Source organism: Erpetoichthys calabaricus, chromosome 9 (assembly GCF_900747795.2).
Source record: "Erpetoichthys calabaricus chromosome 9, fErpCal1.3, whole genome shotgun sequence".
In the NCBI taxonomy this organism is placed as follows: Eukaryota; Metazoa; Chordata; class Cladistia; order Polypteriformes; family Polypteridae; genus Erpetoichthys; species Erpetoichthys calabaricus.
The window spans coordinates 7,454,270-7,475,692 of NC_041402.2; the positions used below are offsets into that span (position 1 = coordinate 7,454,270).

Genomic DNA, 21,423 nt, shown 5'->3' on the forward strand with positions numbered 1-21,423 from the left:
GAGGGGGGAAATTGAGCAAAAATGGGTCTTTACCCACACGAAACCAAAAATCTCGGAAACTAATCCCCTGTCAAAACTTCACATACACCATTTCTTTTTCAGTCTTCTGCTACTGACATGTAGATTTTCTCCTTCCATTAGCTGCTGCTGTTGTTTTCACACGTAGCAGTGCAGCTCACACCACCATGCCTGTGATATCACACCCCACCTACGTGTGTGTGTGTGTGTGTGCACATTTGGTCACAGTGCAGAAGGGTCCGCAAATGCAGACACCCACAGAGGTCCGAGAAGTTTTCAATGATGTTGTTTTGTCTTGGTAGAGTAATATATTGCTCTGCTTTCTCCTTTTGTATTACTAATAAGTAGCCTTTGTCAGAATGCCTCAAATCTCCCATACTTACCACTGTTTATAAGGTACTGTACCATATAATGTCTCCCCACCTTCTCTTCTACATCTATAACCTCAGGAACTAGGTGTAGTAAAAGACTAGCAGGAGTTAAGTTACAATTTAAACAATGTATTATTGATAATACACATCCATCCATTATCCAACCCGCTATATCCTAACTACAGGGTCATGGGGGTCTCCTGGAGCCAATCCCAGCCAACACAGGGCGCAAGGCAGGAAACGAACCCTGGGCAGGGTGCCAGCCCACCGCAGATTATTGATAATATTCATAAATAATAACAATATGCAAAGTACAGTTGAATATTGGCAACCATACAACCTGATAAACAAGTAAGCCCGCGATTCTCTAAAGAATCGTAAATCCAAGAATGGCAATCAGTTTCTGTTCCGTCTGATATGTGGATGGATGAAATATCATGGTGGGTGGGTGTGTCTGGGGAAATGTCATTTAATTAAATAAGTATATCTGTACTAAAGTGGTTTCGTGTTGTGGAGACGTGATTCCGTTGCCTTTGCTGACACCGACTGCTAGCAGAGTGGAGCACATAGCAAGTTTAGTTTACAGGCTGTGGTGTTCGTGTGCCACCCACTGAGTCTGGGAAGCCGCTGGGTTTGAGTCTGTGACCGTTATGTGATCTATATTACTGGCACAGTGGATGAGAGCAAGTTTAGTTTACAGGTTGTGTTGTTTGGGCGCCACCTACTGACTCTGGGAAGCCGCTGCATTTGACTCTGGGGCGCCACGGCCTGTGAGTTCTTTGCTTCTGGTGTTTGTGAAGCGCGTTGTAGGAGCCTCTGTTTATTGTTTTTATCTATGGGGTCTCGTTTTTGTTTCTGTGTTACTGAATAACCGTAATGTGATCTATATTACTGGCACAGTGGATTAGAGCAAGTTTAGTTTACAGGTTGTGTTGTTTGTGCGCCACCTACTGACTCTGGGAAGCCGCTGCGTTTGACTCTGGGGCGGGCGCCTCGGTGCGTCTGCCGTGCATAAATTAAACTGTGGTTTAGTAATGCAGATGGTGATGTGTAGTTTCAGGCGGCACACAGACTTGTTAGTTACTTAAAATGTCTCTAAGTCCTCATTTGTGGTCACCTTTCTTTAGAACAGGCCGCACGCCTGTCTCAATATGGCTGCCGAGCTGCGCTCTTCATTGTGTTGTCCTTTTCAGTTCATGCATCAGTTTGGTAAGAGCGTGAGGGAGTGAGCAAATTTATAGATTCTCTGTCCAACCCCTGGAGCCAACAGGACATCATAGTACTTAAAGGCTTCTGATACAAGACAGTTCCAAACAGCCATACTTCAGACCAATCTGGGAATAGAACATCTTCACACATGAGCCCAAAACCATTTGTTGAGCTAAAGTTTGCCATTTAGGCAGCCTGAGTTTCCTATGGGGGTTGACTGAGAGACTTCAGAGATACATTAGCCAAATTTGTTTAAGGCACTTCTTCCCCAATTCTGTCGTAAAATTCATTTTTGAAAGGGGCGTGGGGGGGGATATAAACATGAATGCTTCTCATTAATGAAACACTAATATTACATTGTTTTGCCTAAGTTACAAATAAAGACATACAAAATATTTATCAACCTATATGCAAAATCTCACATCACAACAAGGCCTGGAACCATGCATCAGAGAGGTAAAGGTAATAATAAAAATATTAAAAGCAGAAATGTATTCAGTGGTGAAGGAGATTCATTCTGAGTGTACGAGTACTGCACAGATCTCTTCTGAGGTGCACATGCATGCGTAAATGCTCAGTTGTTTAAATGTGTATTGACTAGCACTGTCATTAAATGGTGGGGGACACTTTAAGACAGAAAACCAAACGGGAAGAAGCAATGCTGTCAGGTCTTGAGGAGCTCACTTACGGCCCCTAGTGGTTGTGGTGCACTGCTGCTCTTTCACCCCTCTCACTTCATTGTGGGAAACCTGCAACAGAGAGTAACAGCAGCCCGCAATAGAGCATTAGAACAATCCGGAGGAGAGCAGGCCATTGTGTCCAGCGCCCGCTCCCTTGGAATAAGTTTTAGTGACTGCAGTGTGTTACTTAACTCGAATCTCTATAGATACTAGTTGAATACCCAGTGGCTTCGCTCACTGAGTGCAAGGGGAAAAAATAAAACGTAGTCCTATAAGTTATTAAACAGTAAAACATTAACATTTAAGAAGTAAAGATACATTGAGCACTACTGGAGTGGTTTGGGGTAAACTACATTTTAAAGGCGCTATAACACAACAGGTAATTAGTACTAACAGCAGCTAAAATATATTTGGATCATTTCTCAGTAGTAGATCCCTTGTGAAAGGTGCTACACGACCGCTGTGGTATAGAAATTACATTTTCTATGTGATCGTCCAAATTTTTGCCTGACAACCTTGCACTACATGCCTGTGATTTACTTGTTAAAATAATTAATCATAAAAGCAACCTTGAATGTTGTGGGGTTTTAGTGACCCGAACTTACCTTAAGGGACAGTAAATAGTCGTGCAGGGCAATTTACAAACAGAGTCCTGCTTTAATGATGCCGATTACACTCATTCGCAAAGATTTCCACTCTCCCAGGAGCCGACGGGGGACTTGAAGTGTCACAAACAGTGCGAGAAGAGAGGACGCTGCCCGAAACTGCAAAGCTCTCGACCCGGCGGAGCAGCCCGACATTCCACACCTCCCAGCATCCGCTTTGTTCTCACGACCCCTCGCCGCTTAAAGTGGTCTCGTCTTCACATTGTTTACAGCTCGGCGCAGTTAAAAAGTAGAAAGATGCAAAGCTGTTTTCCTCATCTCTTCTACTATTAAGTACTGCCAACTAACCAAAAAGTTACAATATGGCAGTTTCAGCGACAGTCACGTGGACAAATAAATAAAACTTCTCTGTCAGAACGTGCGTGGCAGCGGACGGCTCAGTGCTGTAGTCCAGACAGGAGGGGTGGGAGAGGGCGATGTGGGGTGCACACAAATAATAACAATCGTAAAGACGATATAAAAATGGTGTCCACAAACGAAGTGATTAGTTCCTGTATTATAATATGTACTGTGGTCATAGGTAATTTCCATATCATGTGGCCATACGTAATTTCTGTTTCAAACGCGAAAAGAATTTTATATAGACAGACATATATATATAGACAGATATATATATATATATATATATATATATATATATATATATATATATATATATATATATATATATATATATATATATATATATAAGATAGATAGATAGATAACATATAAGATGATATCCCTCCCTAGTGATATAGCGGTAAGAAATCACTTTGGAAAGAAAACTTTTCTTTTGTTTTCTTTCGTTTGACATCGATTGACACTGCAAATCATAACTCGAATGAAGCTCTTGACAGCCGGTCTCGGAGGGGAAGCCCAATAATTGGAGGCCAAATTCAGCAGCGGTGAAAATATTTGGAAAAACAGGCTGAAGCGACTTCTTCCATCCATTCGGGCTTGGGCTGGGCTTTGACAGAGCTTCCTACAGGCCATTCAGCCCAACAAAGCTCGCCAGTCCTATCCACTCAATTCCTCAAAAATAACATCAAGTCGAGTTGACCTGCTGTCCTCCACACTACTTGGTCGCTTATTCCAAGTGTCTGTGGTTCTCTGTGTAGAGAAAAACTTTCTAATATTTCTGCCAAATTTACCCTTTGTTTCCAACTGTGTCCCTGTGTTCTTGATAAACTCATTTTAAAGTCACCATTTCAATCCACTGCACTAATTCCCTTCAAGGTCTCCTCTTCATCTCCATTAAAGGCTCAGCTCTTTTAATCTTTCCTCATAACTCATCCCCTGTAGCCCTGTAATCAGCCTAGTCGCTCTTCTCTGGACCTCTGGAGACCAAAACTGCACCCAGGACTCCAGATGAGGCCTCACCAGTGTGTTATAAAAACTTGAGCAGAACCTCCTGTGGCTTGTACTCCACACATCAAGGCACTATATAACCTGTTAGCCTTCTTAATGGCTTCTGAACACTGCCGGGCAGTTGATTGTGTCGAGTCCGCTACGAAGTCCTTCTCATAAGGTGGACTTTTGATTTTCAGACATCGCAACATTAGAACAATCCGGATGAGAACAGGCCATTGCGCCCAGCAAAGCTCGCCAGTCCTGTCCACTTCATTCTTCTAAAATGTCATCAAGTCGAGTTTTGAAGGGCCCTAAAGTCCTCCTGTCTACCACACTACTTGGCCACTTATGCCATCTGTCTGTGGTTCTCTCTGTGTAAAGAAAAACTTCATCATGTTTGTGTGAAATTTCCCCTGAACAAGTTTCCAACTCTGTCACCGTGTCCTTGAACTCGCCACCGAGTCACCGTCTCGATCCACTGGACTAATTCCCTTCATAATTTTAAACCCTTCAGTCAGGTCCCCTCTTCATCTCCTTTAAAGGCTCAGCTCTTTTAATCTTTCCCCTCATAACTCATCCCCTGTAGTCCTGAATCAGCCCAGTCGCTTGTCTCTGGACCTTTTCTTGTGCTGTCATGTCCTTTCTGTAGCCTGGAGACCAAAACTGCATACAGGACTCCAGATGTGGCCTCATCAGTGTGTTATAAACCTTCAGCAGAACCTCCTTAGACATGTAATGCTCTTGAGATGAGTCACAGAGTGTCCACAACGTCAGTTATAGGACGTCCCTCGAATGCCCAGTTGCACTGTGGTTAAAATTTAGGGTTGTGGGAGGGTGATCGGACCCCTGACTTATGATGTGGGTGTTAGGTGACCCGTGTCATACCTATTGCAGCCTACAGTTTGACTCGTCTCCCAACGCGTGTAGCCATCTTCATTTGGGAAAGTAATGAAAAGACTTGTTGATATCCAGACCCAGAAGTTATAAAACAGTTGGCTGGTCTTTGGGAGGAAACCCACGCAGACACGGGGAGAACATGCAAACTCCACGCAGGGAGGACCCGGGAAGCGAACCCAGGTCTCCAAACTGCGAGGCAGCAGCGCTACCGTTGCGCCACCGTGCTGCCCAATTGTCAAACAATGTACATAAATTAACTTTGCAGTACCATAAGACACCTGTTAAGTATCAACAGTAACTTTACAAAGTAGCACCACTGGCCAAGCCTGAGGCCGCCTGTAAATCCACAATTTCTTACACGTGTCCTCTTTGACCAAACAGTCAGTTACTAAAAGTGCATCTTGCCGGGCTTAAGGAGCACAACATCTGTCCAAAGACAAGCAACATCCTCTTTTGCACTTTATACGTGAGTCTCTGACAGTTGAACATCCAAATAGATAGAAGTACAAGGAGGTGTGAGAAGACACCACCATGTCTGTCAAGTGGCACAACGTCTGTTTCTGTTGGTCTGCCAAGAACCCTCCTCTCTCATGAAAAGAAGCCGCGTCGCCAGCTGTGTCGTGTGTTCAACCTGAGTTGAAGTTGAATTCTCAGGGGGCTAATTAAGCAGCTAGAATCTTTTCCATCACAGATCACCAAATTCTCTGAGGTCATGTGAAAATTCTTCTTGTCACTGAGACTGACGCTCAGAGCTGACCACTTTCTGCACATCTCCACGGCCTTTTCGCTCTCTCATTTTTGACACATTTGCTCCACCTACAGGTGTTCTTTTGTAGGTTTGTGTAACAGAAAGGCGCTATATTGGTGCCTGACCCGACACAGACAGACGCGGGAGGCACACTGATAAAAACAAATAAATGTTTTATTTCAATTTCTTCGCCTGTGGGTTGTGCAACACCTTCCCTGTCCCCACAGGCAACAACACAGCCCCACAAACAAAAACACAACACTCTTCCTCTTCTTCCACCACTCCTCTTCGTCAAGCTTTGTCTCCCGACTCTGGCTCCTCGAGTAGTGGCTGCAGCCCCGGAAGTGCTCCAGGTCCTCATTGACCTACTTCAGGCTGCACTTCCGGGTTTGGGGCTCGTTAAGCCATGCGGCTTCCCCGGGCGGTAGCCATGGAGACCAGCAGGGATGAGCTCCAGTGTTCCACCATTGTGGCCCCGATGCAACCCAGGGGGGCTGCCACCAAGTGTTCTGTGGAACGTAGGGTGAAAAGCCCATGGGTGTTCCCCCGGATCAAGTGTTAAAGGGCCGTCCTGGCCGGGTACGGGACCCGGCCGCCCACCACAGTTTGATAGGTCCACATCATACAGCCAAAAAAAAAAAAAAAATTAGATAAATATCAAGGATGTACCAGGCAAGCACTGGGGTCCACCAACAATGTGGTGTTGGGTCTTCTCTTCTTCTCTTTGTGCACCTCCTCCTCACTAGGCCCTATCATCCAGTCCCATCTTCTTCTTCCTCTTCCTCTTTTCCCACTTCTGTGTGGGATTGATGTGCTTGATCAACCTTCTCTAAGCAGCACCTCATCCCCAGTCAGACTTTTTTCCTTCAGATCTTCTTTTTCTTTATCAATTCACACCTCCACTTTGGCCTTCCTTGCTTTCTCTTCCCTTGGACTTCCATTCCCATCACTCTTTTGATCCCACATCTTCCTTGTCTCTCCCCATCACATGTCCACACCACTTTAGCCTCCTTTCCAGTCCTCTCTTAGATTTCTCTCCCACTTGTGTTGTGCTTCTGATTGTCTCTGTTCTTATTCTGTCTTTTTTTTTTTTTTTTTTGCAACTCCACATATCCATCTCCACATTCTCATTTCTGCCACATCCAACTTATTCTCCTGTGCTCCATTCACTGCCCACATCTCAGTTCCATACATCATTGATGGTCTTACCACAGTTTTAAAAATGTTAAATTTAAGCTTGGCCTTATTTCTTCAATCACACAACACTCCTGATGCCTTCTTCCAGCTGTTCCTTACACACTGCATTCTATGGGTTATCTCTGCATCTAATTCTTCATCTTGTGCTACCACGTCTTCATCTTCTTAATCTTTTTCCACTTCTATGTGGGGTTGATGTGCTTCATCAACCTTCTCCATACACCTCCTACCTAATCAGACCCCCTTATCCTTCAAATCTTCTTTTACTTTATCCATCCACCTCTGCTTTTGCCTTCCTCACTTTCTCTTCTGCTGGACTACCACTCCCATCACTCTTTTGCCCACATCTTCCTCGTCTCTCCTCATCACATATCCGTACCACTTCAGCCTTCTTTCCTGTACTTTCTTAAATGTCGCTCCCACTTGTGTTGTGCTTCTGATGGTCTCATTTCTTGTTCTGCCTTTTTTTTGTAACTCCACACATCCATCTTAACATTCTCATTTCAGCCACATCTCACTTCTTCTCCTGTGCTCCTTTACTGCCCGTGTCTCAGCCCCATTCATCATTGCTGGTCTTAGAAACTTAAACTTTAACCCTTTTAATTCTTTGATCACACAATACTCCTGACACCTTCTTCCAATTGTTCCATCCACACTGCACTCTATGGGTTATCTCTGCATCTAATTCTCCATTTTGTGCTACCACGTCGTCTTCCTCGTAACCTTTTCCCACTTCACTGTGGGGTCAATGTGCTTGATCAACCTTCTCTATACTCCTCCTCCCTAATCAGACCTTTTTCCTTCAAATCTTTTTTTACTTTATCCATCCACCTCCGCTTTGGCCTCCCTCGCTTTCTGTTCCCCTGGACTTCCATTCCCATCACTCTTTTGCCCACATATTCATGGTCTCTCCTCAAAACACATCCATACTACTTCACTCTACTTTCCAGTCCTTTCTTAGATTTCTTTCCCACTTTTGTTGTACTTCTGATGGTCTTATTTCTTATTCTGTCCTTCTTTATAACTCCACACATACATCTCAATATTCTCATTTCTGCCACATCCAACTTCTTCTCCTGTGCCCCAGTTAATGTCCGTGTCTCAGCTCCATACATCATTGCTGATCTTACCACTGTCTTAAAGACCTGACCTTTTAACCTTCACCTTACCATTAATTCTTTGATCACACGATACTCCTGATCCCTTCTACCAGCTGTTCCATCCACACTGCACTCTGCATCTCCATCTTGAGCTACCACTGATCCATGATATTTAAACTTCTCCGCCGTTTTCAGAAGATTTCTCTGCAGGCTAACCTCTCAGTCCTGATCGTCAGTAAACCTCATATAATCTGTCTGTATTTATCATCAGTTCTCTGTCTTCTCCATTCTTTCTACTTCTCCACTTCTTCTTTTCTGGTGCCACACAACACAATGTCATCAGCACAAAGCTTGCACCATGAGGACTGGTCTTTTATCCCACAAGTCAACTCATCCATAACTAGATCAAAGAGGTAAGGACTTCAGGAAGACCTCTGGTGCAGACTTCCTCTAACTGGGGTCTTGTCTGTTACCCTGATCCCCAAGTCCTCACTCCCTCAGACATATCCTGAACAATCCTCACACACTTCTCTGGTCCTTCTTCCTCTCTCCTGCACCTCCAGACCTCTTGACATGACACTCGATCATAAGCCTTTCTCCAAATCAATAGATGCAACGTATGCAGGCCTTTCTGTTTTTTCTCACTGCTTCTCTGAGTTGTCTCACTGCAAAAGACTGCATCCCCTATGGTGGTCTCTCCCCTGAGCCTTCTCTCTGAAACCCTTTCCCAGTTTTTCATAATTGCCTCTCAATAACTTATTTCTGAAAATGTTAATGAATACTGTAGTATTAGTTTTTTTTTCCTCTATTTATACTTTAAAGTGTGAAAAATGCATTCAGAATGTTTGGGACACAGACACATTGATTTCCCCCTCTGCTCCACAGTTTAAAATTACAAATCAAACAATTCAGACTTGTGATTAAAGTGCACCCTGCAGACTTTCATTTCATTTTGAATTTCCCCTAGGGATTAATAAAGTATCTATCTATCTATCGGTGTATCTATCTATCGGTGTATCTATCTATCGGTGTATCTATCTATCTATCTATCTATCTATCTATCTATCTATCTATCTATCTATCGGTGTATCTATCTATCTATCTATCTATCTATCTATCTATCTATCTATCTATCTATCTTGCCTTTCAGGTGTATCTATCGGGGATTTGCAGACATTTCACTCACACCACACTTTTTGTACATGGTCACCACATTTCGGAGCGCCATAATGTTTGGGACAGTTGGCGTCCCAGGTGTTTGTGATCACTCAGGTGGGTTTCATTCCTTCATAAGTTACCTCAACTTGCTTCTACCCTTTGGAGTCTGTAGCTGCCATTTTTAACATGAGGACAAGAGAAAGTCAAAGAAGCCATTATGGGGATGAAATACGAGAAGAGAACCATTAGAGCCATCAGTAAGACCTTAGGATGAGCAAAATCAACTGTCTGGAATATCATGAAGAAGAAAACACACTGGTGGGCTCAGTAATAACAAAGGGACTGGTAGGACAAAGAAGACCTCCACTGCTGATGACAGAAGAATCCTCACTATGGTCAAGAAAAAGCCCCCAAATGTCTGTCTGACAGATCAGAAACAGGGGGGCCGATGTGTGTGTGTGTCAGAGACTTCATGAGCAGAAACACAGAGGCCATACTGCAAGATGGAGACCACAAAAACAGGATGACCAGATGACAGTTTGTGACAAAGAGCCTGCAGAAGTCTGGGAAAAGGTCTTGTGGACAGACAAGACAACGATGAACCTCATCAGAGTGATGGTGAGAGCAAAGTGTGGAGACGACCAGGAACTGTAAAGCAGACCCACCTCATCTGTTACACATGGCGGTGTTGGGGGTGTTATGGCTTGGGCATGTATGGCTGCCGCAAGTCTTGACTGCCACACTTCACTTCATTGATGGCAGTGGCACAATGAATTCTGAGGTGTGTACAAACATCTGATCTGCTCAAGTTCAGTAAGTGACTCCAAACTCGGTGGATGGCACTTCATCCTACCACAAGATGATGAGCCAAACAGACCGCTGAGGAAAGACAGCAAAGCTAAAAAATGGAAAATTCTTGAACGTCCAAGCCAGTCACCCGATTTCAATGGAACTGAGCAGGCCTTCCATATGCTAAAGGGGGGCAAGCACCCTGAAACAAGCAAGAGCTGAAAATGCCTACATTAGAGGCTTGGGAGAGCATCACCAGAGAAGACCCTCAGCACCTGGTGATATCAGTGAATCACAGACTTCAAGCCATCATTGCATGTGAGGGACACGCAACAAAAGGGTTAAATATGATGACTTTAATAGACCTGCCATGGCTGTGTGCCAGACATTATGGTGCCCTGAAATGGGGGTGCCATGTAGAAAAAGTGTGGCACCTGAATATCTGCACCTCCCCTCAAACGAAAGTCTGCAGTGTGCACTTGAAGTCTGAATAGTTTGATTTGTAATTTTAAACTGTGGAGCAGAGGGGGAAATCAATGTGCCTCCAAATATTATGGGGGGGAACGCGGCACACTGTATATTTTGGTTTAATGTTTTACTCTATTTGTGGGTTAACTGTTTTGTAACATTAGCTCTGCCGACAAACTGAAATGTTTCTGTGGAATTAGCAGTGATGACACCCCTTTGTCTTGTGCGTCACTGTGGCCACCTGTTGTCACCGAGTTGCTCTCCTTTACTAACCTCCTGGCCATCGAGGTTCTCCTGATGCAGGACTTGCACTTGGTGTTACAGAAAAGTTTTTGTGAGTGTGGATTGCTGCACCATATAGAGGAGTACACATCTACCGACAGGCAATCTGTTCATAATACGGACTCTTTTTAAATTTTTTTATCTTTTTAATGTCTGCCTTTTTTTTCCCCACACGTTATGAAGCAGTGTGAATTGTGACAGAGACCCTTCTACTGTATCTAGTAGATACATCTGCCAAATGGAGGCTCTCCAGAAGAGTTGAAGATCACAGAGTGCATTATAATGTGGCGGGCCATCTTTTTAATGGCGGCGGATTATAGTTACGTTGTTTGCAGACTCCTGTACTTTTTGTTCACTCAGAATTTGTTTCAAGCTCAGGTATGTTAAGAGTGCGTGGATAAAGTATGACGTTGGGTGAAAAAATTGAGAGCAGCTGTTAGTAGACCGCTATGGAATATGCATGTTGTATTGAAGGACATCCATGATCAAAGTATGATAAGGTACAATTCCACATTATTTTATCATGTACTGCGATTTTTCAAATGAACGCCGTCTGCCGCAGCTCTTGCACTGTATGTCTGAGACTGAGCATAGCCTTATATATATTTATAAATATATATATATATGTGTGTGTTGAAATCGGAGCTGCAGCGTCAGCATCTCCATCTTGGGTTCTTGTAACAGTGAATGAAACCTCATATAGGAACAGCTGCTAGGGGGCTTGGATTTCAAAAGACTGAATGCCAAGCCCTCTGTAGTTGGCTTTCCAGTATAAGAAGTAGCAGAAATAACCCCCCAACCCATTGGTCCCCTTTTTAAAGCTCCTTTTGCTTTAGAATTAGTCATGAAGTGACTTTGGGGTATTTGGTAATGCGTAGAAATAAATAGCTTTTGGGTATAAATCGTCATAACTTAAGGTGTGAATTTACATACAAGAATAATACATTTTAATGATTTAACAGAGAAAGTAGAATGTGAATATGACAAGCTGAAAGAGCAACAGAAAAAGCTGTCAAAAATATTAACATAGGAGATGATGTTTTTAGCGCAATTTTATCCTGTAGCTCTTTAAATATTTGTAAAATGATGGTTTTGTGTTTCCTTTTTTCTTCAGGTTGAAGACCTTTTACTCTCAGAACAGCTCAATATGGCAGGTAATATGTTTTGTTTTTGCTAAAAATTACTTAGAAAAAGTCCAAATAAGTGTAACCTGCTCTAATATGGGGTGTTTATATGAAGTGTAATGATTGTAATTCCTGAGATTCTAGTAGATACTGAACAAGAATGTGACATATTAAAATATGTGCCTCAGTTTAAATGTTGTGGCCGTCCCCGGCCAGGACGCCCTGATTATGGAAGGACCTAGAGAAAGATTATTTTCAAGACTGTTTCTCCCCTGGACCGACAGAGGGCAGCCCCCTTGGTTTCCAGTGGGGCCACGGGTTATAAGCATGGAAGCTCAACCCTGCTGGGGCCCGTGGTCACCACCAGGGGGCACCTGGATGTTTTCAGGGCCCTATTTGGCAGCACTTCTGGGTGCCCTGTAAAAAGGGGCCAGTCTCCAGCGTCCAATGGCCAGAGTCGGGAGGAAGAGGACAAATCCTGTTGTGAAGGGGACTGTGGTGGTGATTAGTGCTCTGTGTGTTTTACCTTGTGCTGTGCTGAACTGTGTCAATAAAGCTGTGTGCTGTGTGACTAAACCTCTGTCCAGTGACATTTCGGGTCTGATATTAATTGTAGTTTTAGTTTTTATTTTCCATCTATTATCCAACCCGCTATATGCGAACTACAGGGTCACAGGGGTCTGCTGGAGCCAATCCCAGCCAACACAGGGCACAAGGCAGAAACAAATCCCGGGCAGGGCGCCAGCCCACCACAGGGCACACCAAGCACACACCAGGGACAATATAGGATCGCCAATGCACCTAACCTGCATGTCTTTGGACCGTGGGAGAGAACTGGAGTACCCGGAGTAAACCCACACAGACACGGTGGGAACATGCAAACTCCACGCAGGGAGGACCCGGGAAGCAAACCCAGGTCACCTAACTGCAAGGCAGCAGTTCTACCCACTATGCCACCATGCCACCCTAGTTTTTATTTTATTTTATAAAATTAATTATTATTTTTATTTAGTTCTAGTTTTCAGTGGAGTCAACCATTTTTATTTAGTTCTGTGTTTAAAATTTTAGTTTTTTTTTATTCTGATCTTTTTATATAATATTAGAAAAAATTTATTTTTTTTTCTGTTGCAAGATCACAAATGCTGGCCTACACATATTTCAATGCAAGTTATGTTTTAGTCATCAAAATACACTCGCAGTTCATAATGCCGTTAAGCACAGCTTGACTATCAATGACCAAACAGACTAAGTGGCCCAATGAGCGTAGTCGGTAGGATCAAATGTTTCAACCCAAGAAACCAGTTTATGCAAGCAAGTTGCTGTTAAGCTTTAAACAAGTGTACATTTCGAGAGATTTGTTCACGTTGCAACGACGTTCGTTGCTTAGATAGCCACACAGTGACACACGATGTCCACGGCAACTGGCGCCAGCAAGACTGTATGTTGGCGGTTTCTGCTGCCAGTACTGAAGTGTAGTCCTGGTGCCAGAGAAGTGTTGGACTTCCACAAAGTACTGATCCAGCTGGTCCTGCACTGAAACTCCAAGACTCTTTTTCTTCGTCTTGCAAGCTACATTTGCTTTTATTATCATCTGTGCTGAAATGAAAGTATATTTCAAGCATTTATTTCTTTTCATTTTGCTGATTATGGCATCTAGCTAATGAAAACCCAAAATTCAGTATCTCAGAAAATTAGAATATTGTGAAAAGTTCCATATTGTAGACTTCCGGTGTGACACTCCACTCAGCTAATTAACCCAAAACACCTGCAAAGGGGTCCTGAGACTTTAAGTGGTCTCTCCGTCTGGTTCAGTAGGCCACACAATCAGACTGCTGACTTGACAGTTGTCCAGAAGACAATCAGTGAGACCCTCCACAAGAAGGAGAAGCCACAGAAGGTCATTGCTAAAGAAGCTGGCTGTTCACAGAGTGACATATCCAAACAGATTAATGGAAAGTTGAGTGGAAGGAAAAAATGTGACAGCAGAAAAAGGTGAACAAGCAACAAGGATAAGCATGGCCTTGAGAGGAGTGTGAAGCTGAGCCCATTGAAGAATTTGGGGGAAATTCCCAAGGAGTGGACTGCGGCTGGAGTCGGGGCTTCAAGAGCCACCACACACAGACGTAATGGGGACGTGGGCTACAACTGTCACAGCATTCCTTGTGTCAAGCCACTTCTGAACTAGAGGCCACATCAGAAGTGTCTTACCTGGGCTAAGGAGATAACTTACTGGACTGTTAACAGCTCAGTGGTCTAAAGTTGTCTTTTCAGATGAAAGTCAATTTTGCATTTCATGTGGAAATCAAAAAGATTTGTTGTTTGAAAGTGAAATCCACAAACACTACAGGCAAAATATCTGAATCTACAATAACCCGTTCGCGTTCGCAACATTCAATGCTCAGATTCAGGACCATACGCTATTAGAATCTGTGGTCCCACAACAACTAAAGCTGCGACAAGTTTAATTTTGAAGAAACCACAATTCGGTCAGGCTTATATTTATGATCGTGGAGAAGCGGTGCAACATGGAATCGAAAGAGTTAAACGATCGGACGTATTAGAAATTCTACAGCCAATAATGGATACAAACTCATACTTCCAAAAGTATCACACTTTACACGAAATTTATTTGCAAAACCACGGACAAAGAAGTTTTCTTAGATTTTGTATTTGTTGTTTGGTGAAAGTGAAATCCACACTCGAGACATGAAGTGGCAGGCGCGTGGTGCAGGCAGGGGGGTTGGCGAGCAAAGCCCCCTAGTATATTGATATAGAAATATCTCTCTATTTTGGAAAAAAAAAAAATCTTGGAAGGAATTGAGACGTTATTTTCTCAGAGACACTTTAACATCCCGCAAGACGAGGCAGTGAGACAGAAGGACAGCGGCTGTACAGGCTTTTAAATGATCGAAGCGCCGCATGAGATGCAGATCACACAGCACGGCAGAAGCAGCAGCAGCTGATCGAGCATAGAGGAGGTAAAAAAAAAAAAACGTTTAAGAGGGGGTTTCGGAGGAGCGATCGCATCTCCTTAGCGTGCGTACAGCCCCCCTCTTCACAACACAAGAGGCAGAGATGCAAAGTGGCTGGTGCGTAGCTCCCCCGTTTGGAAGGGGGTGGGCGAGCAAAGCCCCCTAGTGTGTGTGTGTGTGTGTGTGTGTGTGTGTGTGTGTGTGTGTGTGTGTATATATATATATATATATATATATATATATATATATAATAATATATACACTGCCTGGCCAAAAAAAAAAGGTCGCACACTCTAATATTTCGTTGGACCGCCTTTAGCTTTGATTACGGCACGCATTCGCTGTGGCATTGTTTCAATAAGCTTCTGCAATGTCACATTTAGTGCCATCCAGTGTTGCATTAATTTTTCACCAAGATCTTGCATGATGGGTGCATCACTTCATCTGCCTCTCTTCTTACCCAGATGCACCCATCACTCTGGAACAGGGTAAATCTGGACTCATCAGACCACATGACCTTCTTCCATTGCTCCAGAGTCCAATCTTTATGCTCCCTAGCAAATTGAAGCCTTTTTTTCCAGTTTGCCTCACTGATTAGTGGTTTCCTTACGGCTACACAGTTGTTCAGTCCCAATCCCTTGAGTTCCCTTCGCATTGTGTGTGTGGAAATGCTCTTACTTTCACTATTAAACATAGACCTGAGTTCTACTGTTGTTTTTCTTCGATTTGATTTCACCAAACATTTAAGTGATCGCCGATCATGATCATTCAGGACTTTTTTCCAGCCACATTTCTTCCTCGAAGACGATGGGTCCCCACTATCCTTCCAGTTTTTAATAATGCATTGGACAGTTCTTAACCCAATTTTAGTAGTTTCTGCAATCTCCTTAGATGTTTTCTCTGCTTGATGCATGCCAATGATTTGACCCTTCTCAAACAGACTAACATCTTTTCCACGACCACGAGATGTGTCTTTCGACATGATTGTTTAAGAAATGAAAAGCAACTCGTTGCACCAGTTGGGGTTAAATAACTTGTTGCTAGCTGAAAGATAATCGCCCATGCAGTAATTATCCAATAGGAGGCTCGTACCTATTTGCTTAGTTAAATCCAGGTGGCGACTTTTTCTTTGGCCAGGCAGTATATATATATATATATATATATATATATATATATATATATATATAATAATATATATATATATATATAATGTATGTGTGTGTGTGTATATATATATATATATATATATATATATATATATATACACACACACATACATGTATATATGTATATATATATATATATATATGTATATATATATATATATATATATGTATGTACATGTATAGAGAGAGATATCATTATGGTATATCATTACCATCTAGGGATGAGCAAATGGAGGTGCAGCACTACAAGTACCTGGTGGTCTGTTTGAACAGAAAACTGGACTGGTCTGACAACACAATGGCACTCCTGAGGATGGTCAGGTCTTTTGATGTGCACAGCAAGAGCCTGGAAATGTTCTACCAGTCTGATATAACCAGAGTGTTGTTGTGTGCTTGTGGTCTCCTGGAGAAGCAATTTGAATTCAGGTTCAGCAAAACATCTAAACAAAATGACATTCTGGTGACTGTTGTGGAAAAGAGGATGTTGTCAAAATTGGATGCAACCACAAGCAATTCTGTCCATCTCCTCCAGGGAGACAAGTCAAGTCAAGTTGGGGAGCATGCACTGGTACAGTGCGTTGCCGCACCCAACTACATGATGAAACAACTCAGGATCCTGGTCGGCAACCCCCCAGGCCGTACCCAAGAGGTCATTAAAGGCCTGGCTGTTGGTTTTTATCCAGGACACTCGCAAGCCCAGACACTCGGACTCCTCGCTCAGTCTCTCAAGCACCCCAATCCGAGCCTCCATTGACTCCGCGAAGATTACAGCATCATAAGCAAAGTCAAGATCCGTGAATCTTTCTTCACCAACAGATGCCCCACAGCTGCTGGACCCCACGACCTTGCCCAACACCCAGTCCATACAAGCATTGAACAGAGTAGGAGCAGAACACACCGCTGATGAACCCCAGAATCAACTGGGAAACACACAGAGGTTCTGCCCCCCACTCTGCACAGCACTTACAGTACCAGTGTACAGGCCGGTCATGATATCCAGCAACCTCGAGGGGATTCCGTGAACCCTCAGGATGCCCCACAGGGCAGCTCGATCAACTGAGCCGAACGCTGGGAGGCACTATGTTGGAATACCTTTTTAGCCCGAGGCTTAAACCCAATGAAAAACACTACCACTACACCACTGTGCCACCCTTGAGGTGAAACATAATTGAAATTTCCAAGTCGGTAGTTTAATACGGCAAACCCAAACTACACTATGGGTCATTGATTTGACACTCACTCTGCGCTTAATGGTGATTGGCCGTGAAACGCAGTGTTGGTTTTCTTCAATTCTGTTGCCAACTGTACCATGTTAGTGCACTAAGAGAAAATGGTCCAAATAATCACTGGTCTTAAAAAAAGTCGAATATACTTCAGTAAACGTTTCTATTCCATAAAACGAGAAGTATTTCAATTACACGTATACTTGTTCTTTTAAATATTTATTGATATTTGTAACAAGAATTGGATGAACCTTTCAAACTCTTGGAACAGTCCTAGAAGCTCTATAGAAAAACACTTTTAGTCAGACTGAACTTATTCCAGTCTGTAGGTGACACCGTGAGATGATTCATCATTTTTGTAACACACCGCTTTTCTTTTTCTTTTCTCTTTTTTATTTTACTTCATGGTCATTATATCACATAGAATAGGCGGCCAAATGAAAACATCTAAATTCACGGCTGCCTCGGCTTTAATAGCTCAGCACCCCAGCTAGGACTTGTGACTTGTCCCATTAGGCAGAGGATGACAACTGTGGCCGCTGCTTTGAAGTGAGACTTAGTGCTTGTCTTGGAGTGTGTCTGCTTTCTTATAAATTAGGCTTTTCACACGATATGGACAAAGACTCGCTGACAGTATGTGATCGTTTTGTTTCTGATCTGACTTATGATAGCCTCTGTAAGCTTAACTTTAAAAACATCATGCTTCAGTCTACTGGTAAATGAATACTTGGGCGTAGGTGCTTATCCTAAATTTGTAAAATGGGATTTTAAAACTAAAATAGTAAAAACAATCTTGCTTCTTTCATTCTAACATTTCTTATACACAATGTCATTGCTTGTCAAAAATCCAGGTGTAATTGCAGGAATAGTTTTTCCTTTAGGGAAGACTTGTAGTTAATATCGTAATGTTTGTCTGTCACTCTTATATTATTGCTGTAATACTGCAGTTGTGCTTTTAGCAAATATTTGATTTGCAGCTTTTTCTGTCTAGAGTTAGACAGGTAGACAGGAAAGGCACTGCATAATAAAGAGATGTGAAGGGCATTATATAACAGAGAGCTATATATGAAAAGTCTCTATATAATAGATCTGAAGGGCAATATATAATAGATGTGTAAAGTACTATACAACAGAGAGCTAGATATGAGAGGCACTATATAACCACTAGATAAATAGATAGATGTGTTTTCTTAATTAGTGATCTGATTTTGCTGCTAATTAACTTCTTTTGAATTAATTTTAATTGACTTGGTTTTTAAGAAACGTTTCTCTGAATTTCTTCATCATTCCTCTGAATTGCTTCATTTCTTTCCTTAAATGTTACCCAAATTGAAGTGAGTGAGCCAACAGAAGACCAACTAAGTCAGGGCATCAAACTCCAACCAGTTCCTTAATGTGGTGCTGGGTCTTGTCATTAATTAAACCCGTTCTTTAATTTCATGGCTTCTTGCTGCTCTCATTATGCAATAGCAGCATTTCCAAGTTTGTGGATTCCTGAGACCTTCACTTTTCTTTATTTTCAGATATTGTACAATGGTCACAGTTTGCTGGTCCTGTTTTGGCTCATTTTGTATCTCATTATTGTTTGGCAGCTAATTAAGGAAAAAAACAATTGAGGGGTCTGAGTCTTCAAGAACAAGTCAAATAAAATCTATATAATAGAGTTGAAGTGCACTATATAACTGATAGATATGAAAGACACTATATAATTGTATTATGTGAATTTCCCATTGGGATTAATAAAGTATCTATCTGTCTATCTATCTTATCTATCTAATTGATGTTAAGGGTACTTTATAACCACTAGATATATAGATATAAAAGGCAGTATATAATAGATGTGTAAGGTACTATATAACCACCAGCTAGATAGCTATATGGATAGATATGAAAGGCACTATATACAGTTAGGTCCATATATATTTGGACAGAGACAACTTTTTTCTAATTTTGGTTCTGTACATTACCACAATGAATTTTAAATGAAACAACTCAGATGCAGTTGAAGTGCAGACTTTCAGCTTTAATTCAGTGGGGTGAACAAAACGATTGCATAAAAATGTGAGGCAACTAAAGCATTTTTTAACACAATCCCTTCATTTCAGGGGCTCCAAAGTAATTGGACAAATTAAATAACTGGAAATAAAATGTTCATTTCTAATACTTGGTTGAAAACCCTTTGCTGGCAATGACAGCCTGAAGTCTTGAACTCCTGGACATCACCAGATGTTGGGTTTCCTCCTTTTTAATGCTCTGCCAGGCCTTTACTGCAGCGGCTTTCAGTTGCTGTTTGTTTGTGGGCCTTTCTGTCTGAAGTTTAGTCTTCAACAAGTGAAATGCCTGCTCAGTTGGGTTAAGATCAGGTGACTGACTTGGCCTTTCAAGAAGTTTCCACTTCTTTGCTTTAATAAACTCCTGGGTTGCTTTGGCTGTATGTTTTGGGTCATTGTCCATCTGTATCATGAATCAATTTGACTGCATTGAGCTGGATTTGAGCAGACAGTATGTCTCTGAACACCTCAGAATTCATTCGGCTGCTTCTGTCCTGTGTCACATCATCAATAAACACGAGTGTCCCAGTGCCACTGGCAGCCATGCTCGCCCAAGCCATCACACTGCCTCCCTCCACCGTGTTTTACAGATGAGGTGCTATGCTTTGGATAATGAGCTGTTCCACGCCTTCTCCATACTTTTTTCTTGCCATCATTCTGGTAGAGGTTGATCTTGGTTTCATCTGTCCAAAGAATGTTTTTCCAGAACTCTGCTGGCTTTTTTAGATGTTCTTTAGCAAAGTCCAATCTAGCCTTTCTATTCTTGAGGCTTATGCGTGGCTTGCACCTTGCAGTGCACCCTCTGTATTTACTTTCATGCAGTCTTCTCTTTATGGTAAACTTGGATATCGATACGCCTGCCTACCCCCGGAGAGTGTTGTTCACTTGGTTGGCTGTTGTGAAGGGGTTTCTCTTCACCATGGAAATGATTCTGCGATCATCCACCACTGTTGTCTTTCGTGGATGTCCAGATCTTTTTGCGTTGCTGAGTTCACCAGTGCTTGCTTTCTTTCTCAGGATGTACCAAACTGTAGATTTTGCCACTCATAATATTGTAGCAATTTCTCGGATGGGTTTTTTCTGTTCTTCGCAGCTTAAGGATGGCTTCTGTCACCTGCATGGAGAGCTCCTTTGACCACATGTTGTCTGTTCACAGCAAAATCTTCCACATGCAAGCACCACACCTCAAATCAACTCCAGGCCTTTTATCTGCTTAATTGATAATGACATAACGACGGACTTGACCACACCTGCCCATGAAATAGCCTTTGAGTCAATTGTCCAATTACTTTGGAGCCCCTGAAATGAAGGGATTGTGTTAAAAAAATGCTTTAGTTGCCTCACATTTTTATGTAATCGTTTTGTTCACCACACTGAATTAAAGCTGAAAGTCTGCACTTCAACTGCATCTGAGTTGTTTCATTTAAAATTCATTGTGGTAATGTACAGAACCAAAATTAGGAAAAAGTTGTCTCTGTCCAAATATTTATGGACCTAACTGTAATGGATGTGTAAGGCACTATATAATAGATGTGTAAGGCACTATATAACAGGTAGATTTGAAGGGCAGTTTATAACAGATATGAAAGGCACAATGTAAAAGATTGATAGATGTGAAGGGCACTATATAGCCAGTAGATAGATATGAAAGGCATTATATAATAGATAGATGTGTAAGGCACTATTTAACAGATAGATATGAAAGGCACTATATAACCACTAGATAGATATATATGAAAGGCACTATATAATAGATAGATGTGTAAGGCACTATATAACATAGATTTGAAAGGCACAATATGAAAGATAGATAGATGTGAAGTGCACTATATACCAGTAGTTGGATTTGAAAGGCACTATATAATAGATAGATGTGTAAGGCACTGTTTAACAGATATAGATATGAAATGCACTATATAACCACTAGATAGATAGCTAGATAGATATGAAAGGCACTATATAATAGATGTGTA

General features: G+C 42.2%; 1 protein-coding gene across 2 annotated transcripts in view; it reads left to right on the forward strand.

The window, feature by feature from the left end:
• Positions 1-21,423, forward strand: part of LOC114657342 (adenylate kinase isoenzyme 1) — a 250,686-nt gene that overhangs the window by 200,392 nt on the left and 28,871 nt on the right. For both annotated transcript variants that reach the window (XM_051931594.1, XM_028809115.2), the window contains one exon: positions 12,029-12,068. In XM_051931594.1, the coding sequence (XP_051787554.1) occupies positions 12,029-12,068 (40 nt within the window). The remainder of the gene's footprint in view (positions 1-12,028; positions 12,069-21,423) is intronic.